This window comes from Heteronotia binoei, chromosome 5 (genome assembly GCF_032191835.1).
Source record: "Heteronotia binoei isolate CCM8104 ecotype False Entrance Well chromosome 5, APGP_CSIRO_Hbin_v1, whole genome shotgun sequence".
In the NCBI taxonomy this organism is placed as follows: Eukaryota; Metazoa; Chordata; class Lepidosauria; order Squamata; family Gekkonidae; genus Heteronotia; species Heteronotia binoei.
In genome coordinates, this window is record NC_083227.1 from 18,237,648 (window position 1) to 18,265,511 (window position 27,864).

Here is a 27,864-nt window from a genome sequence, read left to right on the forward strand (position 1 = left end):
GATCAGGAGATCTGCGGTCTACGCCTCTAGAGGCAAGTGCAGGTCAGTACGGAACAAACGATAGCTCTTTTGAAGAATCAGATTTTGTTAAGTAAAGGCAGGGGTTCCCATCGGCAGCATGACACCCACCAACATGTTTCCTGGCGCCTGCCAATAGTTCTTAGAGAGTGGGTGGGGCCAGGTGAGGATTTTATACGCAGCATTGGCCATTGAGAGATCTGATTGGCCATTGGAGATCTGATTTTCTGGTCTGCAAATATTTTAAAAGTGGCTTCAGCAACAGCTGCCATCATCACAGCATAAAGGATCTACACTGCATTACTGTGTGTATAGGCAAGAACATATTTTTAAACACTATGTTCATTTTAAAAGGCACCCTGTTCAACGTAGCTTCTGCCTGAAACGCTGAAGGGTTATCATTAGTGTTGTGCTTAACCTCACTCCCTGACATTTTGCAGCGAGCTCTGCCTCTTGTGGCAGCCATTTTGTGGAAGCATGAGAATCCAAAGGTGCTTGCTGGCTAGAAAAGGTTGGAGACCATCAGTTAAAGTATGGAGGTGTGGGCAGGGTTCCTAGAATAACCAGTAGGGGAGGGAAATGGAAAGCCAAGATGTTGATGGAGGTTCTTAGAATGCTTACAGAAAGGGAAATAATAGTGGTAAACATTCACCAGGAATTCAAGCGCGAACCATGGGCAAATTTATTCCTGTGCATCAAAACAATTGCATAGGATTCTCATGCATTTATTTTTACTTATTGTGAGACCTCATGTGTGCCACTTCCTAATAAAGAGAAAGGTTTTTATACCCCGCTTTTCTCTACCATAAGGAGTCTCAAAGTGGCTTACAGTCTCCTTCCCTTCCTCTCCCCCACAACAGGCACCTTGTGAGGCAGGTGGGGCTGAGAGAGCTCTGAGAACTGCAACTGGCCCAAGGTCACCCAGCAGGCTTAATGGGGAGGAGTGAAGACGCAAACCCTGATCTTCAAATTAGAGTCCCTTGCTCTGAACCACTATACCACACCGGCTCTCAAAGGACTCACAGCAACTAGTGTTTGTGCTGTGGAAATTCTATGGATTATTAATCAATTTGTCACTTACTTCCACATATCAGTTCTGCAAACAGACTCATACTGGCTGTTGGTTGAGCTCTTTGCTCTGAGCTTTGGTAACGTTCAACTCTTTATTCATAAATATTGCCGACCCCTGAGACAGATACTTGATCTGACTCGGGATGGCTGGTTTTATATTTTGAGCATTAAATTTCCCTTTTGCAACCGATTCTGACACCGGTCAACACAAACTCAATCGCCATGGTAGCAATACCTGGTCTGAACTCCAGAGGGCGATCCCATTTGCTTTCGTCATGGTGGGCTCCATAGAGATTGGGGATGATGGTCGTGCCCTTTGGGATGTGGAAACCAGAAAGGCTTGAGGAGGGGACGGGAAAGAGAAAAGAGAGAAGAAATTACTGACCTACCATCTTGGAGGATCGGGATAGAGGGCCTACAGATTTCTCATTCTGCGCCCAGGGTCCTAACTATGGAGGAGCCAGTAGGTATACGACCTGCCCACAGCAATTATTTGCTCCACCTAAGAATGTTTTAAAAACAGGACTTTAAAAAAATTGTGGCATGTCAAATTCCATTTGGGAAAAAAAAGATCTTGTTTTTGAAATGGGAAGATTTCTGTGGGGGAAGAGGAGTTTACATCACTGGTGGTTTGGTGCCCCTCCAAAATCGGGGTGATGCTCCAGCATTGCCCCTTGGCTCAGGGCAGATTTGTCCCATATCGTTATAGTCTTTCTGATGCTTCAAGCAGTGGTCTTCAACCTGCAGGCCAGGGGCCTCACCTGCTGAGTCATGGTTTGGGCACAGGGGAGCATGGCTCCTCCAGCTCCCCCTCCAGGCAGCAGCTGGAAATGCCCCCTGAAATTCTGATTTTAGGGGACTGAGGACTGGAAGTATCACAAAGGGGAACTGGCACTCTGATGGTACACCACTTCCTGTCATGTGCTTGTAGGGTTGCCAATCCCCAGGTGGGGGCAGGGGATCCCCCGGTTTGGAGACCCTCCCCCCCGCTTCAGGGTCATCAGAAAGCGGGGGGAGGGGAGGGAAATGTCTGCTGGGAACTCTATTAATCCTTATGGAGATTTATTCCCATAGAAAATTATGGATAATTGATCTGCAGGTATCTAGGGCTCTGGGGGGGGCTGTTTTTTGGGGTAGAGGCACCAAATTTTCAGTATAGCATCTAGTGCCTCTCCCCAAAATACCCCCCAAGTTTCAAAGGATTGGACCAGGGGGTCCAATTCTATGAGCCCCAAAAGAAGGTGCCCCTATCCTTCATTATTTCCTATGGAAGGAATTGAAAAGGTGTGCCGTCCCTTTAAATGTGATAACCCGAACTCCCTTTGGAGTTCAATTATGCTTGTCACAGTCTTGATCTTGACTCCACCCCTAATGTCTCCTGGCTCCACCCCCAAAGTCTCCTGGCTCCACCCCCAAAGTCCCCAGATATTTCTTTAATTGGTCTTGGCAACCCTATGTGCTTGCCACTCTGTAGGCCCCGAGTTAGATCCCAAGCCTGAATAATTTTAAGGCTACTGACTGAGTGAGCCCAGAAGGAAGCTTTAAGGGGGTAATTGACAGAGTGGATTGGTTAGTTTAACAGATGAGTTCATCATAAGCCAGTAAACATTTCTGAACTTAAGAAACTGTTCTTATGCAGGGTAGTTGTGCGCCTCATGATGAAAATGTGAAGAAGAAGAATTAATTGGATTTATATCCCGCCCTATACTCTGAATCTCAGAGTGGTCACAATCTCCTCTACCTTCTCCCCGCCCCCACAACAGATACCCTGTGAGGTAGGTGGGGCTGAGAGAGCTCTCCCAGAAGCTGCCCTTTCAAGGATAACTCCTGTGAAAGCTACGGCTGACCCAAGACCATTCCAGCAGCTGCAAGCAAACCCAGTTCTCCCAAGTAAGAGTCCGCACATTTAACCACTACACCAAACTTGACAGTTTAAAAGGCACATAGATACTTCATAGGGTTGCCAATCCCCAGGTGGGGGCAGGGGATCCCTCGGTTTGGAGACCCTCCCCCTGCTTCAGGGTTGTCAGAAAGCGGGGGGAGGGAAGGGGAATGTCTGCTGGGAACTCTATTATTCCCTATAGAGATTTATTCCCATAGAAAATCATGGAGAATTGATCCGTGGGTATCTGGGTCTCTGGGGGGCCGTTTTTTGAGGAAGAAGCACCAAATTTTCAGTACATCATCTAGTGCTTCTTCCCAAAATATCCCCCAAGTTTCAAAACGATTGGACCAGGGGGTCCAATTCTATGAGCCGCAAAAGAAGGTGCCCCTATCCTTCATTATTTCCTATGGAAGGAAGGCATTGAAAAGGTGTGCCATCCCTTTAAATGTGATGGCCAGAACTCCCTTTGGAGTTCAATTATGCTTGTCACAGCCTTGATCTTGGCTCCACCCCAATGTCTCCTGGCTCCACCCCCAAAGTCTCCTGGCTCCACCCCCAAAGTCCCCAGATATGTCTTGAATTGGACTTGGCAACCCTAATACTTCAAGAGTTCTAGAAAAAGCCCTTAGCTGGTTATGAGGAAATCACTAACTTTCCCTTTAGTCTAGGTTAGGGGCCCCCAGCATGATGCCCATGGGCACTTGGTAGAGTTGCCAGGTCTGTGTTAGAAAATACCTCGAGTCTTGGGGGTGGATCTGGGAGAGTGAGGGGTTTGGGGAGGGGCCTCAGCAGGGTACAATGCTCTAGAGTCCAGCCTTCCAAGCAGCCGTTTTCTCCAGGGGAGCTGATCTCTGCCAGCTGGAGTTCAGTTGCAAAAGCGGGGGATCTCCAGGACCCACCTGGAGGCTGGGAACCCTAGCGCTTGGGTGCCTGTCAACACCTTTCCTGGAGCCCACCAAGAGTTCTTAGTGGGTGGGGCCAGGTGGGGGTTTTATACCCAGTAGGGCTTCTGATTGGCTGCTGGAGTTCTGATTGGCTGCGCAAATATTTTAAAAGCTGCTTCAGCAGCTGCTGCCACCAAAGCGTAAGGATCGACACTGTGTTATCGTGTGCGATTATGAGAAAATATTTTTTAAATCTCTGTTCGTTTTAAAAAGCATCCTGTTCAACGGAGCTTCTGTCTGAAAGGCTGAAGGAATCCTATTGGAGTTATGCATTTCTTCACCCCCTGACATTTTTTATTTGGCTCCGTCTCCTATGATAGCCATTTTGTGGTTGGGCCCAACACCCTGTGACAGAACTCCAGAGGTACCTGCAGGCTCAAAAAGGTTGGGGACCCCAGGCCTAAGAGATGCAGTTCAGATTAAGCAGGCTGTCAGAGGGAATGAGAAGGAGAGTGGGAAAACCTGGTACCTGGTATCTCGAGTGGCCGCGTGAGGCAGAGCGAGAGGTGCTGAAGGACGCAGGCGCAGGGACTCTGCAACGGTGGCGTTGAGGTAGGGCAAATGCTCCCGGTCACTGTAGGTAGGGTCACGATCGAGACCTATGGCAGTCTTTATCTCATGGTGGATTTGTTCCTGAATCTGTAGGGAGGGAGGAGGACACAGGTGGGGGACAAAAAGGGGCTAGAACTCTCAAGCAAAATTCCCTCTAAGCTGAGTTAGTGTGAGCTAGCTCACAGTTTTTAAGCATCCAGCTCATACATTTTTATCCTAGCTCAGGAAAAAATGACCCCAGAGCAAAATAATTTATGCAGTGGCTCACAGCTTTAATGCCAGTAGCACACAAAATAGAATTTTTGCTCACAAGACTCCACAGCTTAGAGCAGGGGTGTCCAACACATTTGTTATGAGGGCTGGATCTGACATAAATGAGACCTTGTTGGGCCGAGCCATGCTGAGCCAGGCCATGTGTGTACCTATTTAAGATTAGGTAGCAGAGACATAAACTTTATAAAGGACACAGACAAACACAAAGGTGTTTTTTTTAAAAAAAATTAAAATAAAATATGCTTAAAACATTAGCACTCGTTGATCTTAAAGATGCTTTCTTTGCATCTCTCCCATGGGATCGGGCAAAGGAAGCTCTGGCTGTTTCCTTCCTTTCCCAGAATGCTAGCAGGGGAGGAGTCTCAGCCAATAGAAGGAAGAGGGGCTTGGCTCAGTAGCTCTGCTGTGCAATTGAGAAAGCCTGACAAAGCAAGCTCTCCCTCCCACCTTCCTCTCCAAGGGAAGAGCCTCAGCCAATGGAGAAAAAAGAGATTGCTCTATAGCTCCTGTGCAATTGAGCAAGCCTGGCAAAGCAAGCTGTGATGCAGAAGGAAGCAAGAGAGAGACAGAGAAGGAAGCAGATGACAGTCAGTTGCTTGGGAGCCTGATAGGAGCCCTCTGAGGGTCCGATTCGGCCCCTGGGCTGCATGTTTGACACCCCTGGCTTAGAGGGAGTATTCCTCTAAGAAGTGCCAAAGTTCCTGAAACCCCCACCACTCCTACACGAACCACCACAAAAGCAGCATCTTCTGGTCCCAGCCCTGTATGTTAGAGAACTTTTCTTGTTGATTTGACTTTTCTTGTTTCAAGGTTTTAACAACTTGAAACAAATAAAAGTTTTGAGTCCAGTAGCAGAAGACCGACAAGCTTTCCCAGGGTGTGAGCTTCTGGGAGTTAAACCTTGTTTTGCTACATACAAATGGGAATGAAGACCCACCAGCCCTTGTATCCAAGCCGGTAGGTGGGAGAGTGTTACCAAGAAGGGCAGCTGGCAATGCAGAGCTACAATGCAGAATGTAATCAGCTCAACTAGAGCAAAGAGTTATGCACAGAGGTAGGACATGCAGAACACACTATACTTCTGCAGCCTGTCTCCTAGTGGCTCTTGATGATATAATGATATTGGATTTATATCTCGCCCTATACACTGAATCTCAGAGTGGTCACAATCTCCTTTACCTCCCCCCCCCACCCACAACAGACACCCTGTGAGGTAGGTGGGGCTTAGAGAGCTCTTACAGCAGCTGCCCTTTCAAGGAAGAAGATGATATTGGATTTACATTCCACCCTCCACTCCCAATCTCAGAGTCTCAGAGCAGCTCACAATCTCCTTTACCTTCCTCCCTCACAACAGACACCCTGTGAGGTTGGTGGGGCTGAGAGGGCTCTCACATCAGCTGCCCTTTCAAGAACAACACCTATGAGAGCTATGGCTGACCCAAGGCCATTCCAGCAGGTGCAAGTGGAGGAGTGGGGAATCAAACCCGGTTCTCCCAGATAAGAGTCCGCACACTTAACCACTACACCAAACTGGCTCTCCAGCTGTGGCTTGAGAAATACCTGGAGATTTTGTGGGAGAAAATCCTGGAGAAGGCAGGGACCTCACTAAGGTGTGATGCCATAGACATGACCCTCCAAAGCAGCCATGTTATCCGTGGGAACTGACTTGTCGTCTGTAGATTAACTGAAATACTGAGAGATCCCCAGGCACCACCTGGAGGTTGGCAACTCTGCCTTTAAGGTAATATTGGACTTGAACTCTGTTCTGTTATGACAGATTCACTCAAATTACCAAAGTTAGTATACCAAAGTTAGTATCCTAATTTTGCTGATGCCATCCTAAGAACCTAAAAGAACTTGCTGTTTCCCACTAGATATCCAGGGAGGAGGGGCGTATCAGAGAGAGAAACCAAAACATAGTTTTATGATAGAGCTGCCAACCTCAAAGTCAGGGGTGGCCAAATTGCAGCTTGGGAGCTACATGTGGCTCTTTCACACATATTGTGTGGCTCTCGAAGCCCCCACTGTCCTGTCAGACAACTTGGAGAAGGCATTTGTCTCTTTAAATCATTTTTTCAAGCCAAGCCAGCTGACAGCTTGGAGAATGCATTTAAAGTTAAAGTTGCTTTCTTTACCCCTCTCCGTCCCCCTCCATCTTTCTTCCTTCCTTCCTCCCTCCCTCTCTCTCTTGTGACTCTCAAACATCTGACATTAATGTCTTGTGGCTCCCAAACATCTGACATTTAATCTATGCGGCTCTTATGTTAAGCAAGTTTGGCCACCTCTGCTCTAGGTAGTGCCTGGAGATCTCCCAGAATTACACTGAGATCAGTTCCCCGGGGGGGAAATGGCTGGCTTGGAGGGTGGACTTCAGAAGGTCACATCTCTGCTGAGGCTCCTCTCCTCGCTATGCTCTGCTCTTCCCAGGTTCCACCCCCAAATACCCAGGAACTTCCCAGTCTAGGGTTGCCAATCCCCAGGTGGGGGCAGGGGATCCCCCAGTTTGGAGGGGGCCCCCAGTTTCAGGGTCATCAGAAAGCAGCGGGAGGGGAAGAAATGTCTTCTGGGCACTCCATTATTCCCTATGGAGACCGATTTCCATAGGGCATAAAGAAGAATTGATCTGCGGGTATCTGGGGCTGGGGTGGTGATATTTTTTGAGATAGAGCTACCAAATTTTCAGCATATCATCCAATGCTTCTCCTAAAAACGCTCTCCAAGTTTCAAAAGGATTGGACCAGGAGGTCCAGTTCTATGAGCCCCAAAAGAAGGTGCCCCTATCCTTCATTATTTCCAATGGAGGGAGGGCATTTAAAAGGGGTGCCTTCCCTTTAAATGTGATGGCCAGAACTCCCTTTGGAGTTCAATTATGCTTATTACAACCTTGCTTCTCACTCCACCCCCAAAGTCTCCTGGCTCCATCCCCAAAGTCTCCTGGCTCCACCCCCAAAGTCCCCACATATGTCTTGTTTTGGGCTTGGCAACCCTATCCCAATCCGACTTGGCAACCATATTTTATGAGTTTTCTTCAGCTTAAAGGCCACCAGGCACCACCAGGCCTACCTCAGGACGGTGTAAGAGGAACGCCACGGCCCAGTTAAGCAAAGCAGCAGTGGTCTCTGTGCCTCCAATAAACATGTCGACGATGGCCATGTGGATGTGCTCTGGCAAGAGGCCTGGATCTTTCTGCTTGTCGGCAGAGTGTTTCGATAGGAAATGCAGCATGTGATCCACCATGTACCCATGTTCCCTGGGATGCTGGGATTCCTGTGAAGCCAAAAGCGGGTGGCATGACAGACAGAGCGCTCAAGCGAGACAAGAGACTTCAACTTCTTATCCTGGGAAAGAATCCCCAAACCTGCTTCTCAGTGCTGAAGCCTAAGGCCTAGCCGGAGTAGCCCGACTGCCTCAGCTTCTGCTCGAAAGATGGAGAGGTGAGGCTCAGGAACGGACTGGGAAGTGATAAAGGCTCTGGTACCAGTCAAACAGAGAGGCCCCTGCGGTGCTACACGTGCAAAAATCCCTGGAGATTTTCGGGATGGAGCCTGAGGTGGGTGGGGCTTGAGCAGATGAAAGACTTCAGCAGGGTATAATGTCATAGAATTAGGGTTGCCAATCCCCAGGTGGGAGCAGGGGATCCCCCAGTTTGGAGGGTCTCCCCGTTTCACAGTTATCAGAAAGCACGCGGGGGCGGGGGGGGATGTCTGCTGGGCACTCCACTAATCCTATGGACGTTGGTTCCCTTAGGGTATAATGGAGAATTGATCAGTGGGTATCTGGGGCTCTGGGGAGCCCTGTTTTGTGAAGCAGAAGCACCAAATTTTCAGCATAGCACCTGGTACCTCTCCTCAAAACACCTCCAAGTTTCAAACAGATTTCTGGGCCAAGCAGCCCCTGAGGCTTGGGCAGAGTTGCTGGGGTTGGGTTCCACTTCCTCCAGGCCACCAGTGGCCTTCTAAGGCAGCACCCCAGCGGGACGTTTCCCTGTAAGTTAAACGAAACAAGGATCCACAGATTCTCATTCCAATGCATTCTGGGCCTCTGATGCAATATGGTAGGGTTGCTAGTTCTGGGTTAAGAAATAATAACGTAAGAGAAGCCATGTTGGATCAGGCCAGTGGCCCATCCAGTCCAACACTCTGTGTCACACTGGCCAAAAAAAACCAAGTGCCATCAGGAGGTCCATCAGTGGGGCTAGAAGCCCTCCCACTTTGCTCCCACCCCACCCCAAGCACCAAGAATACAGAGCATCACTGCCCCAGGCAGAGAGTTCCAACAATAGTCTGTGGCTAATAGCCACTGATGGACCTCTGCTCTATAAGCTTATCCAGTCTTGAAGCTGTCTATGCTTGTGGACACCACCACCTCCTGTGGCAGTGAATTTCACATGTTAATCACCCTTTGGATGAAGAAGTGCTTCCTTTTATCCGTTCTAACCCGACTGCTCAGCAATTTCATCGAGTGCTCACGAGTTCTCGTATTGTGAGGAAGGGAGAAAAGGACTTCTTTCTCTGCCTTCTCTGTCCCATGAATAATCTTGTAAACCTCTGGAGATTTCGAGGGTCGAGCCTGAGGAGGGCGGGGCTTGAGGAGGTAAGGAGCTTAAGTAGGGCATAATGCCATAGAGACCACCTTCCAGAGTGGCCATTTTCTCCAGATGATCTGTCTTCTGGAGATCGGTCATAATAATGAAGGTCGGTAACCCTAGGCATGGTAACATCATCCAATTCAGTCATAAACCCAGCGAAGACAGAGGTCCTTTGCTTGGGCCGTTGTGGCCCAGGGGGGGAAATACCCCTTCCGGTTTTTGACGGTGCGCCGCTGATGGCGGCGCACAGGGTCAGGAGCCTGGGGGTACTTCTGGAGCCTTCCTTAACTATGGAGGCCCAGATAGCAGCCACTGCCAAGTCCGCATTTTTCCATCTTAGGCGGGCTAGGCAGCTGGCTCCCTTCCTGGAACGCGACGATCTAGCAACGGTGATCCATGCTACGGTCACCTCGAGGCTGGACTACTGCAATGCCCTCTACATGGGGCTGCCCCTGTGTCGAACCCGGAAATTGCAGCTGGTGCAGAACGCCGCCGCCCGGCTGTTATTGGGGCTCCCAAGGTGGGAGCACATTCAGCCGGGACTTCGGGCGCTGCACTGGCTGCCAATATCCTACCGAGTTCGATACAAGGTGCTGGTTATTACCTTTAAAGCCCTATATGGTCTAGGACCTGCCTACCTGAGGGACCGTCTCTCCCCGCATGTTCCCCAGAGAGCACTGAGATCGGGATCTCAAAATCTTTTGGTTGTCCCCGGGCCAAAGGAGGCCCGCTTGAAGATCACAAGAGACCGGGCCTTCTCTGTAATGGCTCCATTTTGGTGGAACCAGCTGCCGGAGGAGGTAAGGGCCCTGCGGGATCTCACCCAATTCCGCAGGGCCTGTAAGACAGTCCTCTTCCGGCTGGCCCACAACTAACGGCCCTGTATACCGACTACTGAATGCTGTATATTGTATACTGAATTTTTACCTGAAGCTGAATGGAGTGTAGCTTTACGACTGCTGGCTGTTTTAATTATGTATAGTTATAACAAATGTTTTATTTTAATTATATATTGTGAATTGTTAATTTAAAGTGTAATTTTATACTTTTATGTTAGTTTTATATATGTTGTAAGCCGCCCTGAGCCACTCGATGGGAAGGGCGGGATATAAATCCCAGATAAATAAATAAATAAATAAATAAATACTGTAACCATATTTTTAGCTGATCCACCATGGGACTTTGCCATCATTTTGTCTGCTCTGACATAGATTTTCACCAGCCCCACCAGCCCCCAAAGAAGACCATGAGTCTCTCTAAGAGAACACTTTGACTCTTACTGGTATTCAATAAGATTATTAAGCACCACCGGTTGAAATTGTCGACCATCATCCACTCATGTCTCTGATAAGACTTCACTTAATTTTATGCCGACATGGAAACACTTTAAGGACTTCTTGCAGGAAAAGAAAATGAATTGATGTTTTGAATTGATGATTTGTGGTTTTGAAGATTAAAAGGCAAAGATAAGATTATACAGGAAGGTGATAGCTTTCTCTTGGTTTGATTCTGGACTAAGGTCATAATGAGTAAATGTGTGGATCCCAGTAGTGTAGAAAGTCAGATATTAATTCCTTTTTTCACAACTGTAGTTGTTTCCTTTAATGTGTTTCAGGTTTTGTTGTTTTTCTTTCTTATTATTTGTACAAACATTCTAATAAAAAGCTTTTTATCATGGCCATCATCCAGTGAGCCCAGGGGTCCCTCATCGAAACCCCTGGCCAGAGATGGCTCCTCCCTCCTCCGTCTCCTGATCCATTCACTTCTCACCTCGTGTTTCTTCATGACATCCCGGATGAAGGCATCGCGCTTCGCAACGCAGGAAAGAAACTTCCGAAAAGTGGTGTTGGGGAAGACCTGCAGCGGCAGGGCTCAGAATGTAACTGGTTTCAAAACTCAACATCCAGTGAATTTCCCCCTTCTCAATTTGGGTTACCCCTTCCCCTCCCCCACCCCCTATTTCCCTGAACTCTTCCGCCTACCAACCTCCCGGTCAGACAAGTTTATCCTCTCCTGTGACCTGCACAATATGTCTATGGGAGATATCTGCAATGGGTTGGCAACTTCCAGGAGGGTATATAACTAAGAACACTCTGCGAGAACTTTAACTGAGGCATATATATTGAAAACAATATTTTTAACCACAAAAATTTTTACATTAATTTGAAATTATTTTACAGTCCATTTCCCAAATGCAATGTTTTTCTTCGTTTGTAGGACTTCCTGAAATCCAATACAAATGTGATTACAGTTCCCAAACTGGTGTGGCTGCAAAACGGGACCGCTGCTTCTGCTTTCAGAGAATCCTTCTTCAGGCAGCTCACCAAGGGATGCAATATCAAATTTGGCACTGCTCTGCTTATCTCCAAGGATCAAGCATGGCTCCACATTTCTGTCTGTCCTTAGAGCTGTTTGGGAACTGCAATCACATTTGTATTGGACTTCAGGATGTCCTACAAACGAAGAAAAACATTGCATTTGGGAAATGGACTGTAAAATAATTTCAAATTAATGTAAAAAATATTGTGGTTAAAAATATTGTTTTCAATATATATGCATCAGTTAACGTTCTCATGGAGTGTTCTTTGTTATATATCTAAGTCATACCCGTGAGCTCTCTGGTTTCACACAACTTCCAGCAGAAGCCTGAATATCTCCTGAAATGACAACTTCTCTCCAGATGACAAACATCACTGGACCTGGGGGGAAAATGGCTGCTCTGGAGGGCAATCTTCAAGATACTAGATCAGACCTTCCCCCCCCCCACACACACACACAACCCTACCCCGAGTAGAAGCTTCTGAATTTTTATCATCAAAGCATAGTGTTTGATGGCCCTTTGGGACAGACACTGTGCAATGCCATTGCCCTCAAGCCAAGCCAGAATGCAAACGTGACAACTAGCATGGGTAAACATCACACCCTTTGAGCCCTGGCCAAGCCAGCTGGAACTGCGTTCCTGTGCGTTCCTGCTCAAAAAAAAAAACCCATTCCAATACTCTAGGTTTGCCAGGTGCCCCCTGGCCACTGAGGGAGGGAGAACAGTGAGTAGGCTTGCAAGATCCAAGTTGGGAAACTCCTCGAGATTTGGCTGAGAAACACAAAGTTAGTCGCCTGAGCTGTACTGTCAAGCCTCCCTCCTTCTCTTTCTCTAAGTGTTATCATGGGACTGGTATTTACAACCTTAGCAGTAGAAGGAGAGCCATGTTTACAACCGTTTCCTGTATTGTGTCTTGCTGTGGAATGCAAGGTGTCAACTGCTGTAGTTCCCAGCCGCTTATCAGTACCAAAGTATGCTTTGTAGTAAAGTTATAGTATTATGTTAGCCTATAGCCTTTAGTTAGATCCCAGCAGGCAGCCGTGTTGGTCTGAAGCAATAGAACAAAGCAGTAGACAAGAGCACCTCTAAGACCAACTAAGTTTTATTTAGAATGTAAGCTTTCGTATGCTCTTAAGCAGACTTCATCAGACAAAATGGGAATGGCAAGCAGCAATTCTTAATATAAGTGGGCAGTGTGGAATCATGGGAATGTTTTTTAAGAATTGCTGCTTGCCATTCCCATTTTGTCTGATGAAGTCTGCTTAAGAGCATACAAAAGCTTACATTCTAAATAAAACTTAGTTGGTCTTAAAGGTGCACTTATCTGCTGCTTTGTTCTATAACTTTTAGGTCTGCAATGTTCCCCCCAAGTAGTAATGGTCAGTTATCTCCTATATAGTGTTAACCCTGTTCTTGTTTCTTCATTAGTTTCACTGAACCTGTCAGTGATGTCCGAACCTTAGCCTGAATAAATGAATCTATTTGATGAACCAAAAGATCTCATTATTTGGAGTATTGGGAGACTTAACATGGACACGCAGGAAAGCATTGTGCTTGGATCAAACTAGCTCAGTTCTTGGGACTTTTGGTTGCCACTAATGTTGCTTTAACCAGATTTAAAACAAAACGGGGTGGGGAAATGGGATTAAACTCACCCAGAGCAAAGTCAGTCAAGGTGTCAAAGCAGCACCTCTCCTTACCCTAAGGATGGGCAGAAAATCCAGGATCTGTACGGAAACTGCACCCCATTTTTCTACCAACTCAAAGATATAGTCATGAATTTCTTTAACGGCAGATTCATCCTGCAGCAGAAGAAAGAGAAAAGTCCAGCCTGGGAAGATGGAGCCCCTGTTTGGGAGACAGTAGGGGCATCAAAAAAGAAGAAGAAATTGGATTTATATCCCACCCTTCTCTCTGAATAAGAGTGGCTTACAATCTCCTTTATCTTCCTCCCTCACAACAGACACCCTGTGAGGTGGGTGGGGCTGAGAGAGCTCTCCCAGAAGCTGCCCTTTCAAGGACAGCTCTGGGAGAGCTAAGGTTGACCCAAGGCCATTCCAGCAGCTGCAAGTGGAGGAGTGGGGAGTCAAACCCGGTTCTCCCAGATAAGAATTTGTGCACTTAACCACTAGACCAAACTGGGTCACAGTGCAAGAGACTTAACAGGAAAAGGTGGACTGGGAGATTGCTTGGAGAAAGAGGAGAGAGAGAGAGAAATTATGCATCATTCTTTGCCAGATTTTCCCTGTGACTCACCAAAGGCCCAAACATCATAGTAGAGATGACCCGGCAGGTGTGCAAGGAAAAATCATGGGCCACATCCACGGGTTGTCCCCCATATCCACGGAAAACCTGGGGAGAACCAAAAGATAGGCAAGTTAAGGTGTGAGGCGGACACCCCCAGAACTCGGTGCTGAAGCTGCCAACTGTATAGGCTGGTTGCTGAATGCTCCCAGAAAAACTGACTGTCATTTTGGGGTTTAAAAACTGGAGTGTAGCTGAGAGAAGACATCCCACTCAACCCAACAAGCAGTTCAGGATGTCACAGACCACCCCAACGAGGCCTCACAGGAGGAGGAGGAGGATGGCGACAACAATTTGCCTCAAGCCCCTTCATGACAGACCCTTTCTGTGAGGGGAGGTTCCTCAGTGTCTTCCTGAGGGGACCCTTTGCAGCAACCAGCACCAACCCCTGAACCAGCAGCATCACCACACTCTCAGCCAGTAGAGCCCTCAGGTCAGGAGGCCCCAGCATGGACTGCCAGAGCCATGGTCTCCCCCAGGACTCCAGGAGCAGAGAGTGCCAAGAGCCAGGACTGAGACCTAGACCAGGCACAGGACTGTGCACTTGCAAGGCTGGCCCACCCATTAGGCAAATTAGGCATTTGCCTAGGGTGGAGCCACGACCAGGCCACCATTTGAGCCCTCCTGCCCTCACCCCAGCAGCCCTCACAGCCCCACTCTCTCCACCACTGTCACTGCCCCACTCTCGGCACTGCCTCCTTGCCACCGCCTCTCTCACTGCTCCTGTGTTGCCGCCCCTCTCTCGCCACCACTGTCACTGCCCTGATCTTGCCACCGCGCTCTCACCGCCGCCACCATTCTCATCACTGCACTTGTTTGCACGGCCCTGGAGTTGCTGAGGTGGCAAGCAGCAGGTGGCCAAGGTGAGAAGCAGGGGCAAGCAGCAGAAGGTGGGTAGGACGGTGGGGTGGGGGGCAGGGGGCGGCAAGACTGCCTGGGGCATCCCATGCCCTAGGGCGAGCCTCGGTGATTCAAGGCCTCCCTTCTGCTGCTAAGAAAGTACCTGGAGATGTGTTAGGGAAACTACTCTCAAAAGAACTTGGGGAATTAGATTGAGAGACAGCTGGCCCAATAGGAATCTTTTATTATCTGTGTATACCAGGCTCAACCGTTCAGATAGTCAATGCTCAATAACGGACTCTAATTTAGTAAAACCAATTGTAATTTATTTAGAATAATAGTTCTTTCACACAAGGTAAAAATACAAAACACTCACACATTCACACAGGTCTAGGAAACACAGATAGATTGATAGGGGAACATATATGGGTAGACAAACAGGGTCATATTTACCATCGTCGTCTTCAGGGAAGGTTTCCAATGGCGACTTAAGAGGACAGGGGAAATGGACCCAACACTGTGGCCAGAATTGGGGATGGATCTAGACAGCGGGTAATAGGGGTTGCTGAATAGAAAGCACACATGAGTGGAGTTGGGTCAGAGGTTAAATAGACTCCCTTAGACCCTTAGGGGCTGGGAGGTCTTGGGGAGGAGCAAGGGGGAGGCTCTGTGATGACCAAGGAGGCTGGACATCCCTTGCTGACACCTAATTGGATGCCAGTTTTGACCAATGAACTTCACCTTAGTCTGGTGAACCTGGAAATTTCCAAGCTGCAATGCTGCCTGGGGCGGCTCCAAGGTATTAGACTGGGGTGAGAATGGGAATGGCTGGATATTTAAGGTTAAATGGGATTAGCTGGGAAGGTGACAACAGGGAATCAAATACATGGCCTAGGTACCACCCGGGTAAGACAAAAGACTTGATGAAGACAGGAGATGTCCTTCCTCTTATTTCATCTTCTGCTGGGCAAGGTTTATTGTTCTGGTATTGCTGAGCAATTAGGATCAACAGTGGAGCTATTAATCCATTCATGAGGTTGCTTGCAGGCTAGGGAGTGTACTTTCCCACTAAGAAGGAATGAGTCTAGCCTGGCAGGGTATGCTTGGATCAGGAAAGCAAGATGGATTCTGCTGTTGTTAGCTTTAGGTCCATGGAGCCAGGCTGGAAACATGGTGGCCTGGCTTCTTCCACTGCAGTGGCCAAGACTGGGCACACAAGGAGCAGCTGGAGCATGTCTGTAGTTCTGGCTAACACTCTTCAGAGATGTAGAATGCAAAGCTGCCATATAAGCCTTAGAAACTGTAAGCAAAGTCCACTTCTTAGAGCAGATGTGTGAGAGTGAACTCTCCAGGCACCCTGGCAACCACACTGGCGATCACGATGTCCACATGTATGAAAAGTAGGGGGCTTTTCCTCACAGAGAGACCAATGGATTCTGACAGGACCTGCATCCCATGACTTTTCATGAGCAGAGGAGCTGACTCAGCTGGTGGAGAGGAGCCTAACATGAGAGGATGGGCCATGGCTGTGACTCAGTGGTCAAACATTTGCTTTGCATCCAGCAAGTCCCAAGTTCAATCCCCAGCATCTCCAGTTAAAAGGACTAGGTAGGTGGTGATGGGAAAGACCTCAGCCTGAGACCCTGAAGAGCCACTGCTGGTCTGAGCAGACAGTACTGACTTTGACAGGCCAAGAGTCTCAGTATAAGGCAGCTTCATGTGTTCAGGAGACCCAACATCACCTGTAGGGACACTCCCAATATAAGTCACAGTGCAAGAGACTTAACAGTGAGGCTGGAGCCAGCGTGGGATCAGTGAGGCTGGAGCCAGCATGGGATCAACTTGTCTGCAGTCCACAGATGTTTGGCCTGCTTCTTGCTCAGTCTTGGAACCTTTCTGTCCCTGGAATACATTACCTGACCCGGACTTTGGACTTTGACTTTCGACGGTGACCCATGAACCACTTATGTGGGATCCTGCCTGCAAGCCCCTCCGTGACAGACCCTTTCAGTGAGAGGGAGGGCTCCTCAGGGTCTTCCTAAAGGGGTCCCTTTGGAGGAACCAGTACCAGCAAGGGGATTCTAGAGCAGAGCCAACACCACCACTATCCCCTCAGTTAGTACAGTTCTGTAGGGATGCTAGGCTGATTCTGCACTGAGCAATGGGTTGGACTAGATGGCAAATGCCATTTTGGGCTGTATCAACAGAAGTATACTGTCCAGATCACGTGAAGTGATGGTATCGCTTTGCCCTGGTAAGACCTCACCTAGAGTATTGTGTTCAGTTTTGGGCACCACATTTTAAGAAGGATATAGACAAGCTGGAACGGGTCCAGAGGAGGGCGACGAAGATGGTGAGGGGTCTGGAGACCAAGTCCTATGAAGAAAGGTTGAAGGAACTGGGCATGTTTAGCCTGGAGAGGAGGCGGCTGAGAGGTGATAGGATCACCATCTTCAAGTACTTGAAGGGCTGCCATATAGAGGATGCTGTGGAATTGTTTTCTGTGGCCCCAGAAGGTAGGACCAGAAACAATGGGCTGAAATTAAATCAAAAGAGCTTCTCGCTCAACATTAGGAAGAACTTCCTGACCGTTAGAACAGTTCCTCAGTGGAGGAAGGTGGTGGGCTCTCCTTCCTTGGAGGTTTTTAAACAGAGGCTAGATTCTCATCTGGCAGCAATGAGGATTCTGTGAATTTAGGGGGAGGTATTTGTGAGTTTCTTGCATTCTGCAGGGGGTTGGAGTAGATGACCCTGGAGATCCCTTCCAACTCTATGATTCTTTGGGTATGGCCCCTTCCCACTCTGTGATTCTGTAATTCTATCCTGTTATTATTGGGGCTTTCCTTATGCCTGCATTGCCTTTATTTATTTCTATCCCACTTTTCTCCCCAGCTTTTAAAACATTGTTCTCCCCTCCTCTGTTCTCTCAAAACAACCTCTTGAGGTGGTCAGGCTGAGAGTTTGTAATGGGCAAACTTCCATGGCAGAAGTGGGGATTCCAGCCTGGGTAGCTGGGAGTCCTATTCCTAGCCTCCCACATGCTGAGCAGGACAGAACGATACACAATAACCAAATAATAGTCTTTCGTTTGAATTCTTGAATGGTTTCTGAGTTTTTCTATCTTCAGGGATCAAACTACCAGTCAACAAACTGCCTGATTTTGTGAATATTTGACTGCACTTGTTGTATATCGTTTTTAAAAATTTAATTTAAAAAAAGAGAGAATGAAAAAAAAAAAAGAACTGCCTTGCAGACAACACAGAACTTGTCTTTGTTGCAAAGGATTCTGGGTAAGATTCTAGAGCGGATGCTTGGTTCGTGCAAATTGTTGGCTGGGACCGGTGGGAAGGAAGAAAAGCTTTCACAGGGGCACAACAAGCAGTCCCTTCCAAAGGCTCACCTGGCAGAGAAGCTGAGCTTGGCTGCTAACAATCTGCTCTGTGTCTCCCCGCAAACAGCGCTGAAAAGCCATGTGAGTCAGTTTCCTTTGTAACCGCCAGGCCGGTGTGTAGTCACCCAAGGACAGGTCCCTGCCTCCAAATGAAATAAGATTTGCTGCAAAGCAAACAAAGGAGAGAGATCAGAAAGGCCTTTTTAGCATAGCTTTTTGGGCCAGATACCAGAGTCCCAGGTCACCGCTGATTATGTCACTTCCGGTGCACAATGATGTCACTTCCAGTGTGCACTGGAATGTAATCTCCCTTTATAATATATAATCTCCTTTTCACCTTCTGAATCCACTCAATTTATAAAAGTTTTTTTTTAATGTTATGATGGATTACTGGGGTCCACAACCCCCGGGCCGAGGACCAGTACTGGTCCGTGGCCTGTTAGCAACTGGGCCGTGAGTTGTATAATTATTTCATTATATATTACAATGTAGTAATAAGAAGAAGACATTAGATTTATATCCTGCCCTCCATTCCGAATTTCAGAGTCTCAGAGCAGCTCACAATCTCCCTTACCTTCCTCTTATCTGCGGACTCTTATCTGGGAGAACCGGGTTTGATTCCCCACTCCTCCACTTGCACCTGCTGGAATGGCCTTGGGTCAGCCATAGCTCTGGCAGAGGTTGTCCTTGAAAGGGCAGCTGCTGTGAGAGCCTTCTCCATCCCCACCCACCTCACAGGGTGTCTGTTGTGGGGGAGGAAGGTAAAGGAGATTGTAAGCCTCTCTGAGACTCTTCGGAGTGGAGGGCAGGATATAACTCCAATATCTTCTTCATCTTCTTCTTATCCCACAGTAGAAAGGAAAAGAAAACCTTTTTAGGGGGTATTGTGTGTGTGTGAGAGAGAGAGAATGCATCTGGAAGTCATGGTAACCTCTGGTGACTGACCCCTGTAGGGGGCCTGGAAGCTATTCAGAGAGGTGGCTGAATAAAGCCTGCCCCCGCCTCCCAACTACTGTTATTCCTTGGAGGTCTCCCATTCAAGTATTTGCCAGAGGAGATTGAGCTTGCCTGGGCTATCCATGTCAGGACTAGAAAGGGGGGGGGGGGCTTCGATCATTGCTTATATACTCATCCTTCTCTAACAATGGGGTTATCCATCTCTCTCTATCTTCACTAAATAAAGAACATTCAAGGACTAAGGAAGCCAAGTATCTTTCCTATATTACAAAAGCAGAATTCTGAATAAGGCATACCAGCAAATCAGGTGATGGTATGGTGTTTAAGCTGGCAGTCAAAAAATCATTGCAGTACGGACAGAGATTTTAATATGCCGGGAGGGTTTCTGGAGGTTTTAGAGCTACTGTAGAAAACAATAAGAGTCAACAAACAGAATTTGTGGCATTGGCAGGGTGTGAACTCTCGTGAGTCACTGCTCACTTCTTCCAGAATTATCTGCCAAAACAGATAATAGTTAGCTAGAATGACCAGTTGTCTCAGCCAATAGATGGCAGCTTAATTTTCATAAGGTGCAGATTTGACCTTACATTAACTTTTCACCCAGTCAGCTTCTTGTCCAGCGGCCTTTCCAAATGCATCCCCACCCACATTTGATATAATGGCAATTTCTCTCAGCCCCTCATCACTTGTTTGCCCAGCCTCTCGGGCATTCCAGGAACCCCAAGAGTCCTTTCCCATCCCTCTTAGTTAGTTTTGGTCATAATGCCCCCCAGGGAGACTTCCCGTGCAAGCACCAGTCAGAGGAAAGAGAACTATTTTTTAAATGGTTTGGCTGGCTTCCCAGAACCTTCTTCTGCCCCTCCAGGCCAAGATTACCAACAAAGCTGTAAGGACGCCCTGCAAAGTCGGTCCATTTCCTCATCAGCGCCTCCCGGATTAAATCTGAACTGTTCAGCACGACCACATCTAGCCAAGAAGAAAGAGAGAAGAGTGAAATGAAATCGGTTACATGCTTTTTAAGCCACACAGCCTCAGCTGATGCTTAGACATGTCATAAGAACATAAGAGAAGCCATGTTAGATCAGGCCAATGGCCCATCCAGTCCAACACTCTGTGTCACACAGTGGCAATTTTTTTATATATATACACACACACTGTGGCTAATAGCCACTGATGGACTTCTGCTCCATATTTTTATCTAAACCCCTCTTGAAGCTGGCTATGCTTGTGGCCGCCACCACCTCCTGTGGCAGTGAATTCCACATGTTAATCACCCTTTGGGTGAAGAAGTACTTCCTTTTATCCGTTTTAACCTGTCTGCTCAGCAATTTCATCGAATGCCTACGAGTTCTTGTATTGTGAGAAAGGGAGAAAAGTACTTCTTTCTCTACTTTCTCCATCCCATGCATTATCTTGTCACCCCGCAGTCAACGTTTCTCCAAGCTAAAGAGTCCCAAGCGTTTCAACCTTTCTTCATAGGGAAAGTGTTCCAGCCCTTTAATCATTCTAGTTGCCCTTTTCTGGAATTTCTCCAATGCTATAATATCCTTTTTGAGGTGCGGCGACCAGAACTGCACACAGTACTCCAAATGAGACCGCATCATCGATTTATACAGGGGCATTATGATACTGGCTGATTTGTTTTCAATTCCCTTCCTAATAATTCCCAGCATGGCGCTGGCCTTTTTTATTGCAAACGCACACTGTCTTGACATTTTCAGTGAGTTATCTACCATGACCCCAAGATCTTTCTCTTGGTCATTCTCTGCCAGTTCACACCCCATCAACTTGTATTTGTAGCTGGGATTCTTGGCCCCAATGTGCATTACTTTGCACTTGGCCACACTGAACTGCATCTGCCACGTTGACGCCCACTCACCCAGCCTCAACAGGTCCCTTCGGAGTTCCTCACAATCCTCTCTGGTTCTCACCACCCTGAACAATTTAGTGTCATCCGCAAACTTGGCCACTTCACTGCTAACTCCCAACTCTAAATCATTTATGAACAAGTTAAAGAGCATGGGACCCAGTACCGAGCCCTGCGGCACCCCACTGCTTACCCTCCTCCATTGCAAAGCCTGCCCATTTATACTCACTCTCTGCTTCCTATTACTCAGCCACTTTTTGATCCACAAGAGGACCTGTCCTTTTACTCCATGACTCTCAAGCTTTCTAAGGAGCCTTTGATGAGGAACTTTATCAAAAGCTTTCTAGAAGTCAAGGTAAACAACATCTATCGGGTCTCCTTTGTCCACATGTTTGTTTACCCCCTCAAAGAAATGTAACAGGTTAGTGAGGCAAGATCTTCCCTTACAGAACCCATGCTGAGTCTTCCTCAATAACCCGTGTTCATCAATGTGCCTACTCATTCTGTCCTTGACAATGGTTTCTACCAACTTTCCCGGTATTGAAGTCAGACTGACTGGCCTGTAATTTCCCGGATCTCCTCTGGAACACTTTTTAAAGATGGGGGTGACATTTGCTACCTTCCAGTCCTCAGGAACGGAGGCAGATTTCAATGAAAGATTACAGAATCAACCAAGAACAGTTTATTGCAAGAAGAAACAGTCACAAACAACATAGGCAACTCACTCAATATATACAATGTGGCTGAGTTAAACACACTCCCTTTAGTCGGCAACCGTTACTCCTATTGGCTCACTCCAGAATCCCTCATTTGTATCTCTGTTACTAGTTGTTACATGCCTAGCATCCAGATTGGCCAGTTCTTCCAGGCTTCAGGATCCTGGTTTGCAAGGAGTGCCTGTCTCAAGCTCAGGCAACAACCCAGTGAGATGAAATACATAACAGGTGAAAAACCCTTAACTTTCAATATATGCTAATGGGGTCTGGAATAGCCAAAGATCATGGGAATACTAGTGGATACCTCAGTGGCAATAAGGTTCCAACTCCGGGTTGGGAAATACCTGGAGATTTGGGGGATGGAGCCTGAGGAGGGTGAGTTTTAGGATGGACTTCGGTGAGGTATAATGCCACAGAGTCCCACCTTCCAAGGCAGCCTTCTCCTCCAGTTGAGCTGATCCCTATCATTTGGAGATTAGATGTAATAACAGGAGATCTCCAGCCACTACCTGAAGGTTGCAAGCAACCCAACAAGAGAACCATAGTAGCAGGCAGCAGGAAAATAAAGCACAAAGCCTCCGTGATTGCCAGCCTCAAACATTAAAGAAACAGTAACAATATTATCAAAAATGTGATATATTCTGTATAACATAAAGAACAGGCACAACTCTATTTAAAGAACAGAACATCCCAAAGTGGCCATCGGAAAATAAGTCCAATTTTTAAAGCAGTCCAATGCTGTTTCCTTGATGAAAGTTCCGATGTAGCACTGAAGAAGAATTATGAGTGATGTCCAAGTAGATTCAAATGTAACTCATAAGGCAGCCAGCAGTCCAATTATTGTGACAAGGATGTACTATTGCCTTGTTTCACAATTGCTTCTTCAAGCTTCAAGTAGTCAATTTCAGATACAGGGATATGAACGCCAAGCAATTCAAGTCTCCAAACTTCAAGTCACTGTAAGTTGCCGAAGCCAGTAGGGCCCAGCCTCAGCGCAGTCCTCTGATAGTGCCAAGGGGGGCGGGCAAAGTGCAAGGGAAGGGGCGGGCGGTAGCGGCAGTGAGGCAGGCAGGCAAACAAACTAGGCAGTTGTCGTGGGCACCGGGAGGGGGAAGCCCAATTTGGTGCCCCCCTCCTCCTTGTGCCCTGGGCAACCACCTAGTTTGCTTAGTGGGAGAGCCGGCCCTGCCTCTCGCTGGAGAAAAGTGAGTGAAATGTATTAAAATACACAAATACCAGAAAGCTAGGGGCCAAACTGGCATCCACAGGTTTTACCTTTGGAAATGCCAGAAGCACTGCAGTGTGGCTGGACCAAGCAATCAATTTTGGCACTTGAGAAGGGGGGGGAGGGGAGCCATCATCCCCTGTTCCTGTCACACTGTGCCCTTCATGGGATTTTTAATGGGCTGAATTCAGCTGTAAGAAGGCATTGACATCCACGGGGCAGATCTGTCAGTACTGTAAGGTCAAGTTTGGTTCCAGACCTCCAAATCACTGGGGAACAGTCGCACAGAATAAAAATTTAAAACAATATGCCCATCTCCCAGTGAGTTATTCAGGGTCTATCAAAGAGGCCATATGAATGACTGAACCCGTTCTCAGTCTTAGGAGTTCCTGTCTTAAGGAATGGGAGGAAATCTCTGAGACCCAGGATTTACTCTTCTATTTGCAGAGGTACAAGAAGGCCAGGCACCCACCTGTGGCATCTCTGCATGAGTCACTACTCTAAGGTCAAGCCACACAGAACATGGGAGGCACACTCCAAAATAAGGAACCCCTGCAAAAACACAGGAGGCAAGAGGACAGGCAGTGCCTGCCCTGGGGCTCATGGAGCTCTAGGCAGGTTCCCTGTCTGGTGACACCCCCAGCATGCTCTGTCTCGCACGTGCGCCCCCCTGGCTGCAATGATGTGGACCCTGCCTGCCTTTCCCATCAGCCCCCGCCCTTCCCTTCCACTGCTCTTCCCCACCTCAGCTCGCCACGACACTGGGCCCTACCAGTGAGGCAGCCACGCGTTTTTTGAAGGCAGCGCTACAGGAGGCTTCGCTCCCCCTCACGTCTGGTTCTGGAAAGGAGGAGGGAGAAGTCGGTAGGGCCCAGCACCGTCACAGTGAGCTGGGGTGGGGAAGAGCAGCAGAAGGGAAGGGCAGTGGCTGGAGGTGGTGGTGGGAAGGCAGGCAGGCAAACTAGGTGGTTGTTTTGGGCACTGGGAGGGGGGAACCCAATTCATCCCCCCCCCTTCCTGAAGCCCTAGGCAACCACCTCATTTGCCTAGTGGGCAAGCCGGCCCTGAGGACAGGTTATTCATCCACACAAGTATTTACATTTTAAGAGTGTAGAACAAAGTTTGAGTCCAGTTGCACCAACGAAGTTTTGTTCACTTCTTCAGTTACAGGTGAAACAGAATTTTCTCAACCCTTTACTTATAGGTGGGGTGGTTGTCAAGGAGTTCCATTTAGAGCCGCCTAAGTACTGGGTGATTCTAGCTGAGATTGGATGTGAGAAAGATCTGTGAATGGCAGTAAATTAGCATACAAATAGAGGAGTTAACAAACAGATGTGGGAACAAGGTTTGTGTCCTATCAAATAAAGTTCAATTCTTTGGCTGTAGATTTTCCTGGCTGTGTGGCCATGATCTTGACATTGTGAAACCTGACGTTTCGCCAGCAAGTGTGACTGGCATCCTCAGAGGTGTAACCCAGAAAACTGGAGTTCTCTCTGGGTCAAATTCAATTCTGGTCACAAACGAGAACTGAGAGACTTTGTATGTACACTCCTTAAAATTCACTAAAACAGATTTCCTCAAATATTACATACAGGTAAGGGGGCAGGTGATTAGTTTCCAGGAAGAACTAATTGGAGTCAAGATGTCTAAGTAACTGAGCAATACGTACAGCTAAGATTGGAATAACACATTAGGTAAGACATGTAAATTGCAGTAAATTGGTATACAGATAACAAAGCAGTTAACAACAGATGTGAGAAAATACTCCCTTTAAGCTGTGAAGTCTTGTGAGCAAGATTTCTACTCCCCTGAGCTACTGCATAAATTAGTTTGCTCTGCAGCCATTTTTCCTGAGCTAAGACAAAAATGTGTGAGCCCAAAGCTAAAAAAACTGTGAGCTAGCTCACACTAACTCACCTTAGAGGAAACACTAGAACTAAGGTTGAGTTCAGTGGCATCTTTAAGCTCAACAAAGTTTGATTTCTGGGTATAAGTGAGAACTGAGTAACTTAGCATGCATAGTGAGGTAAGAAGCAGATAGCTCTGTAAAATCCTGGGGTTTTTAAGAGTGTGTTAGAGCCAAATTTGCCTCAGGTTTTACTTCATAATGCCATTGTCAGAAGTTCAAGACACTCCACCCTACCAGTAGCATGAAATGTCCACATTAGCCATAGCGCAGTCATTGAACATTTGTGTATTTCCAATGAGCCAGTGTAGGACAACAATTAAGATGTTGGACAATAGTCTGAGAGACACAGGTTCAAATTCTGAGTCTCCCGGTGCAATTCAATGGATGACCTTGGGGCAATCCTTCTCAGCTTAACCTACCTCACAAGGTTGTCATGAGGATAAAGCGAGGAAGTTGGAACCATATGGTGCTCTGACCTGCTTCAAGGAAGGGTGAGCTAACAGGCAGGCATTTATGTTGCACGTAAAAGGTAAAGAAAGGACCCACACTAATTTCTAGGTAACAGTTGTAGAAGTCATTTTCATGGTACCTGAAGAAGTGTGCATGCACATGAAAGCTTATACCCAGAATTAAGCTTATTGCCACTGAATTCAAACTTTTGTTTCAGTTCTTGGCCTTTAGTTAAAGAATTTCAGGGAGCATGGTGGGGAAAGGCTGCCGCTAGGGTGGTCACTATCCAGAATGATAACTGTTCTCCAGACCACATTGATCAGTTCCATATCTACCATCTTTGTCCACTGCTCCACCTCCAGTGGTAGCCATTGTGTACTTGGCTCCACCCTCTGCCCCAGCCATTTTGTAGCTGAACCAGGCTAGAGACCTAGATTAGAACCCAGGAGGCACAAGCCTCAATGGCTGCTCTTCCCACTCTTGTGCAGCCTAGCCCGTCTCACAGGGCTGTTGTAAGGGTAAAATGGGAGAGACCCAAGTAAGTCATCCCGAGCAATTTGGAGCTTAAGAAAAAGACTGTAAATGTATACTCCACCCTTCTCTCTGAATCAGAGTCTCAGAGCGGCTTACAATCTCCTTCATCTTCTTCCCCCACACCAGACACCCTGTGAGGGGGTGAGAGAGCTCTCACAGCAGCTGCCCTTTCAAGGACAACTCCTACAAGAGCTATGGCTGACCCAAGGCCATTCCAGCAGCTGCAAGTGGAAGAGTGGGAAATCAAACCTGGTTCTCCCAGATAAGAGTCCACGCACTTAACCACCACACCTAACTGGCTTAAGGACAAAAGAGATCCATCCATGGCCACAAGGCCCCCACCTCAATGATCTCACCCCACCCGAGCTCACCTTTCCTGCCAAAGCGAAGGCGGTAGATGGGTCCATACAGTTCAGTTAACTTGAGGAAGTGGATGGGAAGGTTGGGGTGGAACAGGACGGAGAGATTTCCAATGAGGGGCAGGGCCCAAGGGCCAGGCAGATCCCCACACGTCTTTGGATGGAGAAGCCTGGCATGCCACCGGCCGAACAGGGCCACAGCCAGGAACACCAGGAAGAAAATAGCAGCACTGAACATCGCTAAGCAGGCACAAGGCGGGGCAGCGGTCTCTGCAGAGGTATAAATCCAGAAACAGTCATGGGGGGTGGGGGCTGCCTCCACATCAGCCAACAGTCGCCCTCCATAAACAAGCCTCCCTCCTCCCATATTTAAATAATGTAAACCATCCTTGACCCCATGACAAGTTTATCCTTTTAAAATATTGCCACATCTCCTTGACTCCAGTCTGGCTACCCTGGGAATGGTGGCAGCCGTTACTCTGTCATCTGAAGGTGACGGTCGTCATGAATCATCTCAAGGTTTTGTTCTCCTTCTTAAGAACATAAGAGAAGCCATGTTGCATCAGGCCAATGGCCCATCCAGTCCAACACTCTGTGTCACACAGTGGCCCCAAAAAATTTATATATATAAATTTATGTGGCTAATAGCCACTACACACTGTGTAGTGCTTTTAAAATAAAGACAACAAAAAGCCCCAATATTTACACTCGGCTTAACAGAGTCCACCTCTGCCCACCCCACCCAACACACTATGGTAATTACTAGAGCAGGAGTCCCCAATGTGGAGCCCATAGGTGGCATAGTTTCCTGGAGCCCATCAAGTGTTTGTAGAAAGTGGGCAGAGTCAGGATAGGCTTTGGCCTAGCAGGGCTCCTGATTGACCACTGGAGATATTTAAAGTTGCTTAGGCAGGAGTTGGCCCCATGGTCCAAGAATCTTCACTGTGTGTCTGAAGGTCACCTGCTTACCTCCGAGACCGCCTTTCCCCACATGAGCCTCAGAGAGCACTACGATCAAGCTCACAAAACCTCTTACGTTCCCCAGGCCAAAGGATGCTCGGCTATCCCCCACCAGGGCAAGAGCCTTTTTGGTGGCAGCCCCTACCCTCTGGAATGCTCTCCCTGAAAACATCAGGGCCCTGCGGGACTTGCCACAATTCCGCACGGCCTGTAAGACAGAACTGTTTAAACAGGCTTTTAACATCTAATGGAGGTGTTCAGTATTTCACCACCCCACAGCATGGATACCTTAATCCGACCCAAACAGAAATGCAGGGCACTCAATAATATCCAACAACTCAATAATATCCAACAACATCACAAGCTAATCAAGTAGTAATAATGATTAAAATTGTATACATTTGAGATGTTTTAATAGTTTATTGTGATTTTATTGAAATAATGCAATTTTATGTTGTTTTAATTGACGTTAGCCGCCCTGAGTCCATCAGGAGAGGATAGGATACAAATATAATAAAATAAATAAATAATAAAAAGGTAAGCTGTGTGTATTCAAGAAAATGTTCCCTCAAGAGCAGTTCTCTCAGAGCTCTCTCAGCCCCACCTGTCTCACAGGGTGTTGTCGCAAGAATTCCTCTACAGGCAGGCCTTGAATTCAGCAGTTCACAGGAGCACAGCTCCTGAACCTTTCTGAGAGTTCC

General features: G+C 47.5%; 1 protein-coding gene across 1 annotated transcript in view; it reads right to left on the minus strand.

The window, feature by feature from the left end:
* LOC132571786 (steroid 21-hydroxylase) overlaps positions 1–26,487 on the minus strand; it is a 27,390-nt gene extending 903 nt beyond the window's left edge. The window contains exons 1-9 of the mRNA XM_060238578.1: positions 26,216–26,487; positions 20,020–20,109; positions 18,196–18,350; positions 13,908–14,003; positions 13,352–13,453; positions 11,102–11,188; positions 7,807–8,010; positions 4,388–4,557; positions 1,325–1,428 (exon numbers count right to left, since the gene is read on the minus strand). Coding sequence (XP_060094561.1) covers positions 1,325–1,428; positions 4,388–4,557; positions 7,807–8,010; positions 11,102–11,188; positions 13,352–13,453; positions 13,908–14,003; positions 18,196–18,350; positions 20,020–20,109; positions 26,216–26,441 — 1,234 coding nt within the window. The 5' untranslated portion in view covers positions 26,442–26,487. The remainder of the gene's footprint in view (positions 1–1,324; positions 1,429–4,387; positions 4,558–7,806; positions 8,011–11,101; positions 11,189–13,351; positions 13,454–13,907; positions 14,004–18,195; positions 18,351–20,019; positions 20,110–26,215) is intronic.
* Positions 26,488–27,864: the final 1,377 nt, after the last annotated feature.